This window comes from Haliaeetus leucocephalus, unplaced genomic scaffold (genome assembly GCF_000737465.1).
Source record: "Haliaeetus leucocephalus isolate CR32 unplaced genomic scaffold, Haliaeetus_leucocephalus-4.0 Scaffold536, whole genome shotgun sequence".
NCBI classification, from domain to species: Eukaryota; Metazoa; Chordata; class Aves; order Accipitriformes; family Accipitridae; genus Haliaeetus; species Haliaeetus leucocephalus.
Window position 1 is genome coordinate 363,236 of NW_010972972.1, and position 20,464 is coordinate 383,699.

The window sequence follows — 20,464 nt, forward strand, 5'->3', positions numbered from 1 at the left end:
CCCCTTGTCCTGTGCCCCCCCCCCCCCCCCCAAGGATTCTCTGTATTCAGTTAAATTTTGTTTAAAAAATGCTTCCATGCACATCTTGGGACCAAATTTAGAAATATCCGATGAAAAGCTATTGTCCCAATTTCATCTTTAGAGTAAATGAAGACAGTACCACTTGCCCACACGGTCACGAATGTCTGAGCACAAAAGTGAAACAGACACACATAAGCCCATTCCTATCTGAATTTTAGCTTGATTTTGAAACAAAAGAGTTCTCCTGGGCCTACTGCAGCCTTGCGTATCTGGACTGAATTTCTTGCTGATTAAAAAAGTAAAGCATGCACTGTCAGACAGCTTACAATGCTTCTTTTTGAACACTGAAAGACTAAATGGAAATGCTGATCCCTAAAATGCACATACGTTGTATGTGCACACCTGTGCTCAAACACCTCCTTTTATGTGTTGATGCTTATTTTAACAGTCGACCCTTCTTCCTTTTATGCTCTTTCAAACACAAGCCTACATTATCTTTTCCCAAAAAGCCTTGAAATTGTGGGATTTTTTTTTTTAATAGGCAAAAGCAAATTTTAGCAAATACTAACAATAGAAAGTGTACTCCCAAATGGGTACAACGGTCATGGTCTGTAATTACGCAATTTCCTAAACACTGAAAAAACATTGACGTGAGTGGCTGGAAGATTAATGTTACACTGATGACAAAAATGGAAAAACAATTTGGGGAATCAAGAGGTAATTAAATTCTTGACAGACTCACTTGAATAAGGACCATTAGCTACATGAATGAATTATTCCCTGGAGGCTTTGATTATATACAGGAAATAGACATTAAACAAGTACTTTCATTGGCAATATAAAGCTTATTATCTCCCAAAATAAATGACAACATGAGAGTGGTCATTTCAAACTAAAAAATGGAGTTTTGACTCCTGAAGGAATGCAATGGGATGAATAAGTCCTTTCACGATGCAGTTTGTTATATATTTTATACCAAGTTATCTGCATGTGCAAATAATGTGCAGAGGCTGAACTCTGATTCTATGTACCTTGTAAATCTGGTTTCAGTCAGTGCAATTATTCTGCATTTGCACTGAACTCGGGAACTGTTCTGTAGAGCAGTAACAGGGAAGTATTCTCAAGTATGAAATATTACCTTGCTGACACGTAGAGACTTGGGACCCACTGCGCTAGGAACTGCATGTTCATAGCAAGAGGAACTCCTTACCCTGCTAATTTGAGTGAAAGGACAGAATAAACTGGGATAAGGGAAGTATTATTATTCCCATTACAGTGGGAAACTGAAGAAAGAAGAGATTAAGAATGAGAATTTCAAACTAGGCAGAGGACCACAGGAACGGTGGGTCTGGAAGGGACCTGCTGAACCATTTGGTTTTGTCCCTTGCTAGCATCTACCTATGGCTGTGTCCTCTCACCACCTGTGTTTTCTGCAGCCAAATAGGACTTTTTGCCGATGGTTTCTGAAGCTCTGTCTCTTGGTTTGCTCTCAGAAGTCAGGACCGTTTTCAAAAATAAATCCCTGCAAACGTAACGTCAAGCATTCACTAGTGCTACAAATGCAAGCTACGCTTCAGCAGAAAAAATATACCTCAACAGCCAGGACTGTGGGCATTTCTCATGCTATAACTCTTGCTAGCCAGACGGCAACGCACAGGATATTAGACATCAGGCTAGTGAGAACTGTTGACTGTTGGGCACAATAAAGCAATGCTGCAGAGCGGTAACAGCAGGAAGGCTGTTCTGTCCCGATAGCGCTGGTGGAAGGGATCTCGCCTGTTTTGTGTTGGCTGGCCCGTCGTGCCTGCTGTGAAACACACCTGTGTTCAATGTCTGTCACAACTGTCAAAGCAGAACATCCGAAACCTAAATTTTGCATCCAGGACTCTTTAACATTCAGCCTTTTGTTTGAGATTTAACAGCTTTTGAAGCCAGGGAATTTACACTTCATGCCCTATTTCATTTAACAATTATCCATCTGCACTGGGTTTTAATGTCTGTTCTTCGCTATCCATCATTTAACTACAACCGCAGCTATCACAGAATGCTCTTTATTTTCTTAGTATCTTCCAATTAGGAGGCACTGTCAGTCAGCATTATTATAAAAAGAATTATTTAGAAGATTATATCATACAATACTCCTGTCCATATTTCACTATACTCCAGGTCTTGGTTGCAACAATCTAAATATTCCTTACGTTGCCAAAATTTTCTCTACTCTGAAACATATAAAACAAAGTGCAATTTCAAAAGGTTTCACTATTTACGTACCCCTTTTGCATCAATTACACCAGGTTTTGCGTTGAATTTCACCGTCTTCAAACGTGCACGCTCCTTTCTTTCAACTCTGAGGAAAAGCAAACACAAATAAACACATGTTGATTATAGCAGCGTTTCGTACATGTTTGATATCTGATCTCCCAAGACCATTGGTGGCTTACTATGCATAAAGTGAGCATTTAAGGCAAATTTTATAAATTGTAAAGAGTGAGATGTCAGGTCACTTCCTCAGCCAAGCAGCAGTTTTCTGGCAAACACAGGACTGGATTCGAGGAGCCTTGGCTGCCCTACGCCAGCAGAACAGCACCCTCTCCCAACACACGTGGGAGTGTGGGAAAAGCACATTAAGGACAGATTTACCCTCTCTAATTTAAGCTGTCCAAAAATCAGGCAACATTTAGAGTTCTTCTGTGGTCAGAGGAATGAAATAAGGACAGAAAAAGAGTAAGCTGTTCACCTCAGTGCTTTCAGATGTGCACTTCACGATGGAGTAAATTTTAGATCATGCAAATACGGTAAAGTGAATCCCACAATTTCTGAATCTATTTTTTAAAAAAACCCATGTTTTCAGACTAATGAACTGCTTAAAAAATACCTTAAAAATTACTAAAAAATAGCTTACAAAACAGCATGTGACCACAGCAGTCGTGAACAGTGTCTATGCTCATGGCAAATACAAAGTAAAAAGGATGAAGTTTCAACACGATGGGTTGCGAAGATGTAAGAAATTGCAGTTGTTGGAAAGGAGAGTCTTGCTCCTTTTCCCTCCCACTGCCTCAGTTCCCATTGCTCCCAGCAGAGCCCCTCGTTGCTGCCTTCTCCGCAGCAGAAAAGTAACAGAGTAATAAAAGTGAATAGGTTGTAATGGTTTTAAAGAGTTAATCAGCCGACTGAGATGATCCAGGCTGGAAGAGGGGAAGAGCTTCAGAGCAACCTTTGCCTTGAATCTCCAAGAAAAACAGAGAATTTCTTATTAACCTGAGTTTGAGGGAGGTACCTAGAAGCTTTCCAGGGGCCAGTGTGTTATTGGACAATTCTTAACAAATGTGTTAGGTATTCTAAGTTTTCTCAAATTGCCTCAAACCCATAAACCAACATTCACCATGCACACACAGTCAGTCTGCCCATAGCTTTGCAGAGCCACTTGCACATGGTCACTGTTTAAATCTTAGGTTCTGCAAAACTGACTTTACAATACCATAGATTTTTAAGGGTCTTGCCCTCAGCTTGACTGAAGTAATTTTGAATATGCTATCACTGGAAAGTTCTTCTTGTTTTAAAAACCTTATTTACAAATGAATTTCAAATTTATCTTCTGAAAGATGGAGGCATGCTATTTGTTAGAATATTCACGTGCAGAGAAACTTTCTTGAGGTTTTGATCACTTAAAACTACAGTTTTGCCAAAAAAGAGCATTTCTGAGGAGATGTAGAAATGCCTAGGGGCAGAAGAGCTATTTTCAGCCACTCTAAAAAGCTGTGAATTGGGTGGGTGGTCTTATTTAAACCATGCCCTCCACAAACATCTGCAAGCAGATAGAAGGCAAAGAATTTATTTTTCTGACTCATTTCAGTGAAGCCCTCATTGCGAGTGGCTGAGTTCTGAAAACAAAGATGGGCAGGTTCACACTACCAAATAGTGTGGCCAAATAGGAAAGGACACAAACTATACATTTCGGGTTTTTCTTCTTTGGGCTAGTTCTAGTCTGGCCCCATGAACTGACCACCCGTTAGCAGGTGGGTGCATTGGGTGCGCTCATCCTCACGATCAGTTTAATACAAACAAATCTAGTATGTGTTCACCAAGACTGCCCCATGAGATGAACCAAAGGACAGAAAGAGAGGGCAAAAAGGACATTTGCTTTGAAAGCTCAATCCTGGTCTGAAAAACCAGAGCATACAGCCCCTGTAAGCCCATCTCCTGCGACCTGAGAGCCCAAACTGCAGTGGTATGACCCAAAATGTGGCTTAGTCTGTACAATTCTGGTATTTATATATTTAAAGAAAGTTGAAGTGCTCCAATTAAAAGCCTCAAAAGTTATTTGATCCTGATAGCCGTAGCTTCAATAAACACAGCTTGAGAGAGGAGTTGTTATATTGTATATGCAATGCTTTCAGAGTGAGAAAATACTGAGATCTAAAAAATTCTCTTTGGGAGAGAAACACATATCAAAATCATTGGCAACGAGCTGATGCCAAACAAATTAATTCTAAAGAAAACACAGACAGTTTTACTTTTTAATGCTTAATATCTTTAGCCACCAAAATAATATAGAAGAGGAATGTGTGGCATCTTTATCCATTTGTATCTTAGAATCAAGACTGGACAAACAGAAGTTACAGTCCTCAGTATAGAGGGAAAAAAGAGACACACAAGGCATTTGTAAAGGACATCGCACTAGAAAATTCAGTGTTTCTGTTCCTAAATATTATGGATCAATATCCTGATTTCCAATATTCAATGAATGAGCATTATTTTAAAAACATGTCAGTAAAACTTAAAATCTATTAGCATACTGAAATATATGTGGTAAATATTTTACCTGTGGGAAAACTGTATACCCTTAGTGTATTTGGAAAGTTCACCATTATTGCAAGATTTACATATGTTGTATATTTAAACTTTTAACACAGTATGCTTAAGTAATAATGCCAGGAATTAAAAAAACTATATCTAAGAAGGGGTGAGCTATCCCCTAAATAAAATCAACCCCTAAGACAACCAGGTGCAGAGAGAGAAATCTAAAGAAAGGAAGAAGCTATTCATGTCCTTACTCACCTTGACTAATATGGTCATTACTGTAAAAGTGACATTTACTACCTTTGCAAAATCATCTACAGAATCTATAATCTACTGGCCCAAGCAAAAAAATCTGATCATCTACCTATAATTGAAACAGTAACTCTATTTGTCTAGGATTAGGAATTGCTCTAGGAAATCTAAGTTGAATACTGCAAAGCTAGCTTATAAGAGCTCGATATTGTATTTTTATTAGACAATAAATAGCTGGTAAAGAAGTGAGGTTTATTATATCCTCCAAACTGGTCCACATATGACCCTTTTTCTAACTTTCAGTTTCCCACAAATGACATTAGAATACATTCCTGCAAATCTCTTGATTTCAAGTATGGATAGTAAGAATACCTAGTTTCTGAGAATTATTTTTTAAAATACAAACTCTTTTGATAGAATGATAATTAACACAACATGTTTCCTTCTGTCTGAGTGGGCTTATATATTTCCTACTGAAACACAGCAAATGTTGGTTACTATAGTTACAGTTTAAATTTAGAATAAATGCATTTCTCTGTAAGTGTGGAATATTCATATGGAAACAGTGCAAATGCAGCTTTCAAATTAAATCTATGTTATTAAAAACACATGAACAGTCTCAAACTTAAACTGGCAGATGAAGTCCCTTGGTAGTATTGGTAAGAAATGAAGACTTGAGGCTGTGTAATTGCCTAAATAGGATGGATGCCTTCTGAGAAAATAATTAGCTCAAATGAACACAGCATTCCGCTTATTAATCTGTGTTAACATTTAAACTCATTCCAGTCCTGTCTAACTTCCGAAAACATCTGCTTTTAACTTCATTTCATATTCACTGCATAAAGAAATTTGGAAATTAACCCTGAAGAGTGGATCTTATTTATGAAATTCATCATAATTGCATTAACAGCCACGGAGGCATCGCTGCTTTCTACAGGCATAGCAGACAGTTGAGGAGCTACAGAAACATTCTGCACTGCTTTGAGAAGTATATAAATAATGTCATTAAGTGCCATTAATCCTCCAGGCAAACATACCAACAACGTTCATACATGCTCAGCATGCCTGCTGAATATTACAAACATTTCATAATCTGTTACTGTGTTAAGGACAGCACACAGTGTTGCCTCCCATTACAATTTTCCTGACACCTTCCACAATAAAACTGTTCTCGGTTACTTATAATTTAGCTGAACTGTAAACCTCCAAGCTGAAATTTCGTGTGTCTCAGGGCAATTACATTGCTGTTGCTGCCCGAAGTGTCAATGAAATGGGTTAGATCTTGAAGAAAGGCTAGGATAAAAGAAATGGTTTTGCCCAGTTTATAATATACTCTTAAAGCACTTCAGCTCAGGTGCTCTACTGCCTTCATGTCTGGGACTTGAAATGTGGCAGTAGGTTGCTCTGGTATCAGGAATATACCTCTCTCTTTCCTGAAGGAATCAACCCAATATCTGAATGTTGGAAAAGCTTTGGTTTTCACATGCTTTGGAGAACTCTGTTAGCATTTAGCTCGGTTCTCCAAAGATTTTGTCTTTGTTGAGGTGGTCAGGGTACAGGACTGCAGTGAACTAAGATGTTCCCATAATTTCTTATCTGAGCTACCGGGACACTTTTGCCATAGACAGAGCTAAAAAGGTAACTAAAATGAGGGCGATAAAAAGTATATAATATCAGTTCTTTGAGCATCATTGATCCAGCTCTTAGAAAATACATCTTAATTATTATTTAGAAGGAACTCTAATTCAAGCACTTTTAGTACTTTTTTGAATCTTCATTTTTGCAATTGCTACATTTAAAGAAAAATACACTTTACCCCCTTTTTCGCAAACACAAATGGAGTTTAGGCACAAAAAGCCTTTTGCAGCAGCTGACACTGTGAATGCCTAAATAGCACATGAGTGTAAATTCTTTACATTGCTTTAGCTGACAACAAACCTACCATCCCTTGGACAACATATTGATCAGTCAGCTGAGGAAATTGCTTTTAAAGGAAGAAATGTTTCACTTCAAACTGTATCCATTTTTCATTCACCACTGCAGCACAAAGCAGGATAACAGGGAGGGGTTGTACAAAAAATGAAGTGAAGGGGGAGGATTCCCATCTGCAAAATTTGCAGAGGCCCATGCCCCTTTCTAATTATAGATCTTCTTGGTAGAGCTATGCCTAAGGGATGGAGGAAAGCACAGATACGATTTCCAAAACTACTTTGTGGTTCAAGTCCCATTTTCACTGAAACTCAATGAGATTTCCAGAAATGCTCAAAGACACCTACATCCAGCATTCAACTGTGACTTGGGAGCTGAAATGCTCTGAGCCCCATGTGGAGACAGCATCGCCTTGCACAACTGATGGGGATTTCACTTCCAGCTTTCCACCCGCTCTCCAAGAGTAGCTCCCTGCAGACATACTGCTTGTGCACAGGGAAATGGTCTAAGGCCGTCTGAGATCTGGGACAGTTGGAGTATATCCTGTATACTCATTTTGTCTCGAAATCTTTCTTGGTAGTAGACACCTCATGGCCCTTTTTTCAAAAATGGTCAGGATTCATTGTCCTCTTCCCATGTAAAGCTAAAGAAGTGGAGAGGTACATTGAAAATATATCTCTGCCTTCAGTGTTTCCTCACAAGCAAGCTCAAGACTTCAGTTCTTTGGGATGCTATTCTCTCCCTACTCCTCTTCTAAGGAACTTATTACTGGGATGCAACACTCACTGCACTGCAATGTCTATCTGCTTTTGTGTTTCTGGGCATATGTAGCTGTTGAAAATGAGCCTCTGGGATTTTTCAAAATCAGACTTTCAGTTCTTCGTGTACACTGCAAACAAGAAGAAATCAAGCATAACTCAACCAGACATGAACTGTGATCCTCCATTGTTGGGGGTTAATGGACCTCTGGGAATTTTGTCAGTGCCTTTCTAAAAGCACTAATCAGTCTTCACAGCGGAGATGTAAAATATCAAGTGAGACATGCTTTAAACTTCAATAACAGCATTCGCCACTGATGTAGAATACAGATGCAAATTGCAAACTGGTGTCGAGAATCAAATAAAATGGTTACAGTAGCCTAACTTGCACAGACTTGGCACTGAGGTGTTCTGCAGAACAAAAGCTATTTCCAAATCCAGCATGAGAACTGTAGTAAGGGGAGTTATCAAGTAGAAGAATGCAATGTAAAATGGATACTTGAAAGACCTTGCTATATTTTACATCTTTGTTAACGTGTTTCTTCTTGTCCTGCTTTGCCATTTCCAGGTCATCCACATTATATTTATTTTGTCTACTCATCAAGTGAAAGATAAGTGAAAATCTGTATTACTATTTATAGTCCAAATATGTAGACTCAGTCCATAGTTTTTTATTGTTTCCATTCTCTGCCCTGCTTAGTTTTGTTTATGTGAGGTCTGGAGCTTGCCAATAGATTCCCATTCTCAAAATTATTTTTGAGCGTTCCTGAAGTGGTATTTTTGCAACAGAACATGTATTTTTCAGTAGGAGAGAACATGCTCTCGTTCAGCTCTCCATCTTCAGTGACTTGCTTATAGAGAGCAGTTTAGCACCTGGTCAATATTTTATGAAAAAAGCAGACCTAATGCCATTAGGAAGTGAATTCTCATAAAATTGTAGAACAACCTTATTCTGTTTAAAAGCTAAGGGCTATTTTCCTTCAGCATAAAAGTTTCCCATCATTGCAAGAGAACAGGAAGAGGTTTATACATACACATACATATCAATTTTACTCCATACTTATTTTTTCCAATTAGATTAGTAAGTATAGTCTGGTAACTTATTTTAGTAACGTGATTATGCCATTTTAAAAAGTTTTATCATCTAAGGATTAAAGTCTTAAGGGATGTTTAGAAAGGTAGACAATTTATAGGAAACCATTAAAAATAAAACTCACTTGAGTGGATAAACATGCCCTTTTGCCAAGCTGAGCAGAATAACAAATTTAAGTTGGCTTTTTGCCCACAGGGACTTCTGTGCTGGGAAAAACTCTGTTCCTTATCCTCAAATGTTTGTGAAACATTGTTTTTTATGTACTTTCCTCCCCATTTTGCTCTGAAAGGAGAGTGTGGTTACATGTATTTGTGGGGAGACTGTTGTCTGAGAACACAAATATTGGGCTAGTACCATCATACACCTTCAGCTGGTTAATAACAGAGATACAAGTTGCATAACATTTTGCAGTCAGATGTACTTAAGCTACCTGAAAATGGATATCTCAGAGTGATGTCCAGTCTGTGAGCAGTTTTGTGGCTGCACATCTTAAAGACAACAGAAAGATTAGTGTAAATATTTTAATGTTTTAGGACCAAATCCTCATTGGCTACAGTGGGAGCATTTACGCTCGGCCATTCTGGGGCAATCTATGTGAAATCACAGACTAAATTACTTTCAGACCCACTGACCCAAGTGAAGCAGATAGACACTCGTCATAGAAAATGCTGAAGCTTGACATTCACGGAGTGGGAGGTTGCTGTTGTGTAGGGCTTGCAATGCAGGAGCTTTTCTGTGTGCACAGACTCAGCAAAGAAAAAGTGAAAAGATCTGGAGCTGTAAAATCAATGCTACAGCAAATTAAAATCTCTTTACTACTGAATTAGAGCATCTGTCTAGGAATTTAATACACTCTAACTTATTATGCACATTGGTTTCATGCTTTTTGTTGGCTCACTTTAACTAATGTGAGTGTTTCCATAGGGAGGGAATCTTAGACATAGGCTACTCAGCTTGCTACTGCCCTTTATGGGAAGCTGAATTTGTTTTGTTTATCTATCTGGACAATAGGAAGCACAATGAGGCAGATAAAAATTCTTGTGATCAAAAGCCCAGTGTATGTAGAAATTCTAATCTAAATCTATACATCTATACATCTAAATATAACAAAAATCCAGTGTAAATCTAATTCTGTTGGTCATTCTAGTGTAAAATAGTTATTTTTGATGACAGGGGAGCAATTGACATGTGCAAACATAGTGCACAGATAATACCACAGGCTGTCTGAGACATTGGTACAGGACTGGTAGTTATGTCTCCTCACCTTGGAGACTCTGCCCAGCATAATAACTATGCCCTGCTCTCACCTTAGACGTAGCTTGGATAAATCTTTTTGGTGGATGTGGAACCAGGAGAAATTTGGCCTGCAATATTAATTCATTAATATTATATAATAACACCTGGTGACCGTTAAACCACAACCGAGTGGTTTGCAGTCTCTTATGCTGAAGTCCTACTGTTCCCAATATCAATATTATACAATATCACAACACCTTTCTAGCATTATATTTATTATATTTGGTTTCTAACCAACTGACTACTTAGTCCCATGGTCGAGAACAACAGCTGTAATCAGACACCAAATGTATACTGACAAATGGACAAAATGCTGTTTTCAGATGTGGAAAGAGTTGCAATGATATTTTAGCGGTGCAGGATACTGAGCATTATATTTTCGTTAATCTCCACTGAGGTCACCAGCTCACCAGCTCATGAAATTTGGTCCTTGCACAGATCAGTGGAGAACCGCAATGGGGAAACACCCTCATTTCTTTGTGCTGCCTCTTTGAGTAACCCTCCCCTAGGTGCAGTGCTACCTTCCAGAAGTCCCTCTTAGAGCCTGACTTTACAATTTAACAATTGACAAGGCAACGAGTACACACATTGGCAGCAGCACTGAAATCTAGTGACAAGCAGCTTTCAAACTCTATTGAATCACTAAGAGGTAAAGTCTGGTAATCTATCCAACATCCTGGAGAGAATAATGAGTGGCAGCTCCCCTATAATTATAAATTATGATTTCTTCTGGTGTATCACATATATCATAGAGGAAAAAACCAGTATGGAGTCTTGATTTATCACTCAAAATTTCTCTTATCAGCTCATGCTAAAATGTCACTGTGTGAAGGGCTCTCCTGTAAAAAGATGTACAAAAAATTTCCATGCTGTTGTTGCCTACATTTGGTCAAATGAATCTCAGGACTACTCTGTTTTAGATCAAGCCTCTCATAGTCAACAAATCACACCTGCAGAGGAAATTCAACTCAGAATTAGTACATTCTGGCAAGTATGATGAGCTTTATTCTCTGTAGCTCAGCCCTGTATGCGTTGATTGCTCATCCTCCCCCTGGGTGGTATAAATGACCACAGAAGATGCTGGCAAGAGCACATCAGTCTCACTGGCTCTGAGGGATCATCCAGAATCCACAGAAAGGAAATAATACTCACTTTTCAGTGCATTGGAAAAAATAACCTTGTACAACTGAAACCTTTTATGAAATAATAGCAACCTCCCCCCACCCCAGCTCAGGTGTATCGCATCATTACATGAATGCAGACAGAAAATCGGATGGCATTGATTTTTCCAGACCTCTCAGATTCACTAGTGGAGAATCAGGATGACAAGTGGAGAGCATGGTAACTATACCTGCATCTTTTCAAATTCAAGACTCTTATTTTTAGACTCTAACCAACCTATTTTTGTCTTGCCTCTCTCTTCCTTTTTTTTCTCTCTTTTCTTCCAGTGTTGCCCAAGCCACATCTTTTTCATAGGCTGTATCATATGTCTGACCTTGACTAGAGATCCTCTATCTTTTGTCCTTGAAAACATCACTGTGCAGGTAACCCAATAAGGCTTAGGCACTGTAGCCTCTCCAACTTATAGAAGATACAGCTTCACGTCTTAATCCGTTGCTTTGCTTTGCCCTTTTTTTCACCTATAGTTATTTTATTATGTATGACAGCTTTTTGTAGCTTTTCATAGTATGTACCACACTGCAAGTGAGCTTTGCACACATACTTCCCTCAGTAATAACTGAATAGACTTTCCTCTTTTCCCATTTGTGATCCAATCATGTCATTACAACCGTACTGACTGTAGCAATTAATAGTAGGCAAGGTTTTTTTTTCAATATCTAGAGACTAAATCTGTTTAATGGGCACATTTTTCCCATCTTGAAAATTATAATGTAGTTTTTATTTCTATCTATTATACAACTCCAAAATTGCTTTTTGCTGAAAATGCTGGTGTGGTTGCCTTTCAAACATGGTCATGATTAGAGAAAATAAGGTCCTTGCAGGGCTCATATCAACAAGGTATTTGATGGCCTTTCAGTTTACTTTTAAGTAATTTAGACGAAGGAGTACCATGAACTCTATTAGCACCTGGGCAAACTCTTCTGAAACAGCAGCAGGAGCTCTAGAGCATCAAATGTCTCATTTCCCCACTATTAAAAAATGGGCATGATAATTTTTATATTAATGCTAAAGCCGAAATAGCTAGGAATAGAAAGTTTATATGAAGTATGAGAGCATTGCTGCAAAAGAGAAACATAACAGAGTTTGACAGTTTTCGTTTTCCTCCTACCCTTTCAGATCTTGACCTTTCTATAGCAACTATCAACAGAGGCAGAAAGTAATACTGATTTGTGTGGTAGTTCTGATACTATCAGGGATTTGTGGCTAATTTTAGGAAAGCGCCCAGGCAGAGTAAACAATGCAAACAATGAGAGAGATTCAGATGTCTGTTCCTTCTCCATCAGTCAGCACGAATCCATCACAGCTAAACAAAGGTTCAGATTTAGGTTGGAGAGTGGATGAAAGTTCCTTCATTTATATTATATGTGATATTGATTATCCATCAGTTTCCGGGCAGGCAGAGATTAAATTAACAGATTTTGAAGCCAGAGAGGACCATTATATAATTTAGCGTCATTTTTTATATCACACAGGCTGAGAAGTTTAATTCTATTACTCTCACAAAAGAAAGACATACAGTCTTGATTTGAAAATGTCAAGACATTCATTACATCCTTCAGCAGTTTGATGCAATGGCTAATCGCCCTGACATTAACACAGGTGCTCTACTTCAAATTCAGAGCTAATTCCCAGACTTGGGTTCTGGTTATTCCTTTTTCTGCTGAAGCTCTTCAGTACATGGTGCTCTTTCCCCCTACCTCCCTTTCTTTGTGAAGTTACTAATCCACTATAATTGAGTCACCTTTTGAGTTTCTTTTCAGTACAGTTAAACAACCTGAGCTCTTTAAATCTCACAGCCAAAATCATATCTTCCAACTCTTGAAATAGTAACTGTGTGATTTTCCTTGACTTTCCCCATTTTTTCAGTGGATTGATGCACCCTGTCTTTGGAATAAAATGGAATATTTTAACATCATGGCCAAGGAGGTAGGAAGGAGGAGGCAGCACTCACCTCCTCTTGCTGGGTATAACTCCCATCTCCTCACTGTCTCCCTCCAGAGTGACCCTCCTTGCCTGCCACCATTCATCGTCCGAGGCGTTGATGACGTGAAGGATGTCTCCATACTTAAAACTGAGTCCTTGGCTTGGGAGGCCACTGTCTTTGCTCTTGTCATAGTCAAACATGGCTCTGTGGAAGGAAATAAAGAAGTGAAGACAGGTGATTCTATCAGTTTGGGGAACATTTACTTCTGAACAATTTGTCGTATTTTATGTTACAGCTAACCCTTGCTGCTTTCCAAAGGGAAAGGTCTTGCTCGGAGGAAAACTTCCCACTGTGAAGTTAATCTTTACAGAATCCTCTTTTTTTTAAAGAGAAACTGAACAGTAAAGTAAAGCATGGTATTTACTGTTTCACTTTATGAAGAACAATCACCGTATCAGAGTATCTAGTAGACAAACCTGGTAGCCAGAAGCCCCTCCTGTCACCTTGCCAACAGCAATTTGTGGCTGTGGGGCTTGTCCTTTTCTCACATTTCCCTGTGCTCAGAGAGGGGGTGTCTGGCAGACAGGGGTGCATTGGGAGGGCTAAATACAAGGGACCAAACCCGTGCTCAGGGTAATGCATTTCTTCAGGTGAATGGATGCACCTATCTTAGCATCTCGTTCAGACCAGAAGTGAGCTTTCAAAGGGAATCTCTTGATTATTCCCACTCTCGGCGCTTTGGTTCATGTCCTGCAGCTGTGTCAGGCTGCACACATCGGATTCCTGAAACTGGAAACTAAACTGAAAGGTGCCCTGACCCAAGCAGCACTAGTCTGACATACCCCCTCCAAACGCCCTCGGGGGGCAGCCAGCACCGCTGCTTTCCCTGCCCACCACCAGTCCCCCCATGCCGCAGCACCTGAGCAAGCAGCCTGAGCTACTTCGTCTGCTGCTGAAGATGTTTTCCACCAGTTTGAAGTGGACCTCTGCCTTGGGTATGCCTATACAAAAAAGTCCCATGTGTAGGACCAGGGTTCTTACAGGAGAAAAATACATGGGGATATTTTTCCCATATGAAGTGTTATTTAAAGATCATGCCTGTCAAGAACTGATGTTTATTTCCTATAGGGAAAATAATATGATTATAATCCTGACTATAGAAATGTTAGATCAGTAAAATCCCAAGAGGTGTATAATAATTCCTACTCTTTTATTGTCAGAAATAAAGCCGTGGCAATCTCTTCACTAGTAAACACTTCTGTGAGAAGGATTTGATATAATTAATTGTTGTGCATTGTAGTGTAATTGCAGAGAATGATTCTAGCAGCTTTATGGGTAGATTTAAAACACTCAAGGCTACCTCTCATAATGACGAGAACTTAAAAAAAAAGTTATCAGAATTGTAACTATGCAACCAAAATAATTTAAAAGCTCTCATAAGCACTCACTTTGCATGAAAGGTCTGGTTCAGGAAGAGGAAAAATGCTATTTGGAATATGTCTTCTCTTAAAGAGTTTACAGTCATGTACTAACATGTTCAGAAAAGCCCAGATAATTCCCTTCTCTGAGGATGAAGACAATAAAAAATCCTGCTGAATTTTACATAAACCATGAGTTTAGATATGCTTGTGCCTTTCTTGGTAAATGTTCTTGGACTGCATGTAACCTTTGAAACATTTTAATGACTTACCAGTGGAAATCCTTTAAAAACTTGGCTATATCTTAGGAAAAATTTACATTCATAAAGGATTCTTATCAATAGCAGGTCATCTGCTGCCTTCTCAAATAAGGCTTTCTGTGAGGAGGTATGATGAAGCAGCATATAAATCCAGAAACAGCTAAGTATCATCAGTCACCTCTTCTTAACCAATTAATGACACCTGGTCTCTGGAGAAATGGCAGTGCACACACAAACAGGCATACAACATATCATCCTGTTGGTATTGCCCTTATCAGCATGCAGTGGTCTGAGTTTTACCACTGTATTGAACAGTCGTCATCTTAAAAATTCACTGAATAATTGTGTACCTTGCCATGGAAGCCTATCAACATCTCAAAACCCTAACCATGCAGTCGGCAACCACGCTGAATACTGGGCAGATGTAATACAATCCTGAATGCATGCATAATTAAGTTACTCAAAACAAATGGCAGTATCTTCTGTTGCAGAGAATATGCAAGACTGTCACATCCCAGATGTAAAACTGGAAATGCTCCATAGTTGGCAAGTTCTAAGATGAAGGGTGCATTTCAAAAGCTAAGTAGTAGAAAGAAAGTAGGGCAGTGTTCTTTGTCCTTGAACAGACACTTGCACCTCAGAGCCCACATATTAACTTAAAATCACTGACTGCCATCGTGCTAGCTGATGTTAACGATGAATGCAGATGGCAATGTTTGCCACTGACTTACTTTGATTGGAGTAATCATGTGCAATGCTAATTAAAATGAGATTATAGATCTCAGACAAGAGAATTTTTGAGCACGCTTTTCACTGAGTGAAAGATTTTGTGGCTGCATGCTCTACAGATGTTGATTACTCCATTAGTAAATGAAAATTATATGAGAGCTGACTTCAGTGCTCTTTCCTAAACATTTCAAATTAAGAGCCAGGTTTAAGTTGATAACATAACCGTATTTAAGCTTACAACTTTGATGACATTGCTGGCTCTGTAAAACATACTTTTGCAAGTTGGCAGTTGCCCAGCTATAAAGCAAACGGAGTTCTTCACTCTAGGCACCATTGTATGCATGTAGAAGTTAAGATGACTACCTTGGGCAATAGAGACCTAGGCACGCTCATCCTCATGTCCTCCTTTCAGTTCTCAGGCTGTAAGTACAATTTGGATCTCTACATGTCCAATTGCAAGCTCTAGTTTTACTTATTTAAGAGGCTGATGTGTCATTTCTAATTTTCTACCTGATGAACAGCACCCAATTCTGTTTGTGCTCAGTCTTGCAGTGGTATATAAAAATAACACATCTGCATCTGTTGAGTGTCAACTGAAGTGATACAAAATGAATGCAGCCAGACATCTCATTTGGTAAAGGAACCGGGCAGGCCAGACAGAAAAAGATGCATTTTTTGTTTGTTTGTTTGCTCTTTCACATTTTTGGACAACGATGACAGCCCACTCTTACAAGATGCCACACTATATCCTGCAAGCACTGAAACTTTCACCTGACAGGAAAGTTCAGCTCTCAGCAAAGTCTGTTTGATCTCTGCAAGCTTCTTTACCTGGATAACATACGAAGGTATGTTAGATACCTTCGATAGGTTCTGCCATGCCATGGGGAATATCAGAGGAAAGGCTAAAATTTAGTAGCATCTTTGCAGAATATTATGTGTTGAGGAGAGGACATAAGCAACCCAGTCCAGCAAGAGACCCACCCTCCCACGGAGCACCCGTCACCCGTCTCTGAGAGATGAGCACCATATTTTCCTTTCAGTTAGAGAAGGACCAGCACGATCAGGACCTGACTGCCATAACTCCCCCAGACAAGTACTCTTCCAAAATGAGATGTCTAAAAGAAACAGCGGTGTTATTCAAACCAGCCAGAGGATTTAACCCATGAAGCCATGTCACAGTGCCTCTCGCTGTGATGAGTTAGATGTATCTCCACACAATACAAGCACACGTAGTGCAGCTACTGGGGAGCCTGCTCAGCAGAGCTAAAGAGCTTTCTGAACTTGCTACCGTGACTATATGCTCTCTTATGGCTGAGTCTGCTTATTCGTGGGTTGCTCAGGCAGTTCTTCAAGGCACTGAGCCATAACTCATTTTTAGTGTCTTTTACTGCAATTTTAAAGAATAATAGTCTCAATAACCTTCCAGCTTTCTAATGGCACTTATCTGACAGGCTTCGTTAGTAACAGCTTCTCCTTTCTTTCTCTGCAACTGATAAAAGCCCATCTTAAAGAGCAGTTCTTCTTCTTTCAGGTGTTTTATAACCTCAAGTAGCTGCTTGCATCCACTGTTCAGCCCTTTTTGAATCATATAGGACAGAACCAAGAGCTCTGCAAGGCTTTCTCTATGGCAGTAAGGGCTCTTTTTCCAGTCAGCCGATTAAGTCTACTTTTGAACTGGGATAGTCAATTTTTAATAACAAAGGAAATCAGTTTAAATTATGTAACTTTCATTTGAGAGCTGTCACCAATGTCGTGATCACACCAGCATCAGAAAAACTCCTGTCCAGTATCTTCTAGAGAGTGCCTTTCACAAACAGGACCCTGGGTTACACAGAACAGCTAACATGTTTTGAGGTTACAAATATAGTAAGCCCAGTGATTACTGTGAGATGCGGATAAAACACTGAAATAGGGAACAGAGCTTGCTACAAACTAGTTAAACTGATGTGGTGAAATCAGGATTTGGCCATCTTAGTTCCCTTATTAGAAAAACAGCAATAGGAGTGGGTGTGATTATCAAAAGCATAAAGTATAGGCACCAAATTTCCATTAACACCTTTACATTTTTTCCTCAATTCCCATTTTTTGCATGAGTTTGGGAAAACTGTTTAATATCTGTACAACATTTGGAAAGTGAAAAGTGCTATTCAAGTGCTAAGTATTGCTGCTGTCTTCTTGGTGAAATCCTCCTGCTTGTAGAAAATTAAGAAACACTGTTCTGAGAAGTGAAGCAGAAGGTGCAAATATTTAGAACAAGATGGATATCACAAATATTTAAGAGTCTTGTTTCCCTGATATTATTCCAGACTTCAGAAGTGATCATTACACTAGGCTAATCCCAGCAGTAATTTGGACAGAACCTAACAGGTTTTATTTTTGTGCTTGGGTGGTTCTTAATCATTTTGAAGAACCCACATCAGCGAAAAACATGAGACAAGCATTTCACAACAGCATCAAAAATAATTGCTCAAAAATTGTTTGAAATGAAAATACTGCCAGTGCCAAGCTGTAATATACTGCCAAACATGCAGTGAGGTGTCCATATGGCAGTGAAGACCACTAAAACGGGGGCATTTTTTTTCCTCCACTTAGTGTAAACTCTTCAGCATTTGAGGTATGTCCAAAAGCTAAATCGCATTGTGCAGTAAATTTCTATTTCTAATGACACCTGTCCTTGCAGCTAGAGTAATAAATGTTTGACATAGGAGAAAATGTATTAGTTTTAAGGAAACAGCAAATCAATTCATTGTACAGTCCCATATATTGCAACCTATTGGCACCCACCATGTCTATGTTGTTACCAGCATTTTGAGAATGAAAAATAGGATACAGAAAGACTAAATGATCTTGCTAAGCCTGTACCAGAAAAGGGAACTTAACAGAGAAACCTAGCTTCCTCAGCTAACGCTGTAAACACCATTTGTAATTTAGTAGTCTTCATGATCTCCCTGACAAGGCAAGGGATATTAATGCACTTACATCACAGCAATATATTTTGCTGAATGCTCCTGTATGTTCAGTGCAAAACCCCAAAATCTTCAACTTCCATATCACTGCACTACGGCCAGTAATCTCAATTTGATACAGTTCAGGTACTGCATGGCAGCTTTATTTGCATCTTTGAAATTACTTTCTGCTGGCACAGATGGGAGTTTGCACATAAATTTACAGACTGCTCTTTGCCATTTACTTGGTTATGAAATGACAACAACATTTAGCAAGAGAGATCTTCAGCTTCTGTAAACAGTCCTAACTCTTCTGCAATCTGCCAGCATATCTGCATTTACACCACTTAAGAGTATTACTCTTTTCTCTGAAAATTTCCTTAGCAAAGGTTCTCAGACATCAGGCTATATAACATCATCATAAGGGAGAGATACTTTATTCAGCTTCTTCTCTACATCTATCCTACCCCCCGCCCTTTTTTTTTTTACAGATGGGGTAATCCAGTGCACAGAGGTTTAATCATTTGCCCGGGTTTAGGCAGTAATTCAGAATCAGAGTCAGAATCAGACCCCAAGTTTCATAGCTGTCTTTTCTGCACTCTCAGTAATAGATGTATTTCCACCCACTTGCAGGCTCAGCTTGAAGAAAACATTAGAAGAAAATGAAAGAAACCCCAGCGTAATTCATTGCTATAGCTACAACAGAGAGCACAGCAGCACTGTGATAGAAGCAGCCATTGCCATACAATTAAGATGCCATTAAAAGGGTTAAATTTTCACATAGTGACATGTGAATAAACACTTTCACCTTCTCCTCCCAGCTTCATTTCCATCTGGAGAAGCTGAACAGGTAAATCCTATGCGTAGAGCATAGAAAAAGTTGCTCTTGCCTTGTGAAGTGTGGGAAGCTATGAAGTGCTGCTTGGTACGACTGGAGGCTGCCAGAATAGCCCCTGCGCTGGGGATGATCCAGTCGTACATTGTCACCTCCTCTGAAGGAGTGGGAGGGGACTGCTTTATTAGCTTTTATTAGGAATATACTACGACAGTGTGGTTTCAACAAAAAACGTCTGAATGTTTGACTTGTTACCTACAACTCAAAGATACTGTGATTCTTGCTTTTTCTCTTCTTCTCTTCTCTTCTCTTCTCTTCTCTTCTCTTCTCTTCTCTTCTCTTCTCTTCTCTTCTCTTCTCATCTCCTCTTCTCTCTTCTCTTCTCTCTTCTCTCTTCCTATTTCCTGTCTTGATGTTGTTACACCTCTTCATGAAGCTGATCCCCTCAACCTTAATTACTGCAGTTGAGCTGAGAGGGACAAGTGTTAGAAGCACCCGTGTTATCAAATTCAGTCATGCCAAGGCACTGCCACATGGTTGCCATGTGCCCTGTGGACGTTAGCACAGGTCAGGAACCATTCCCAGCAACAGTGTGGATGCACCTCCCTTTTGTGGTGGAGAGGAGGATGTAAAGGAAGGGATACGGGCTGTTGCGGTGGGCCATGGGGGATGCTCCCGGCATGTGTACTTTAGGGTGTTAGCAGAGCTGATAGCACTGATGGAGAGCCGGAGGGAGTGGAGCTGCCCCTAAGGCACCTTCACTACACCAAATCCCATCGCACATTTGCATTCAAGCCTTTTCCGTTTGCTACCATGTTATTTCTGTACTTCATTCAGCATTTTCTCCATTCAGTCCAAGTCATTCTTTATCATTTTGCTCCTAGTGGGAATTTGGCAGAGAGTTATGCCATGGACTTCAATGCAAAAAAAGGATTGGAGACAGCAGTATTAGTTCCAGAAAAATTTCACTAAGAGGAGGGAGATATTTTCTTTATGGTGTTTACACCACACTGCCATTTGTC

The 20,464-nt window shown here is 39.4% G+C and overlaps 1 protein-coding gene across 2 annotated transcripts in view; it reads right to left on the bottom strand.

The window, feature by feature from the left end:
• The window catches only part of DLG2 (discs, large homolog 2 (Drosophila)), a 1,012,119-nt gene that overhangs the window by 43,129 nt on the left and 948,526 nt on the right, over window positions 1-20,464 (bottom strand). For both annotated transcript variants that reach the window (XM_010576558.1, XM_010576559.1), the window contains 2 exons: window positions 13,283-13,459; window positions 2,293-2,368 (listed from right to left, as the gene is read on the bottom strand). In XM_010576558.1, coding sequence (XP_010574860.1) covers window positions 2,293-2,368; window positions 13,283-13,459 — 253 coding nt within the window. The remainder of the gene's footprint in view (window positions 1-2,292; window positions 2,369-13,282; window positions 13,460-20,464) is intronic.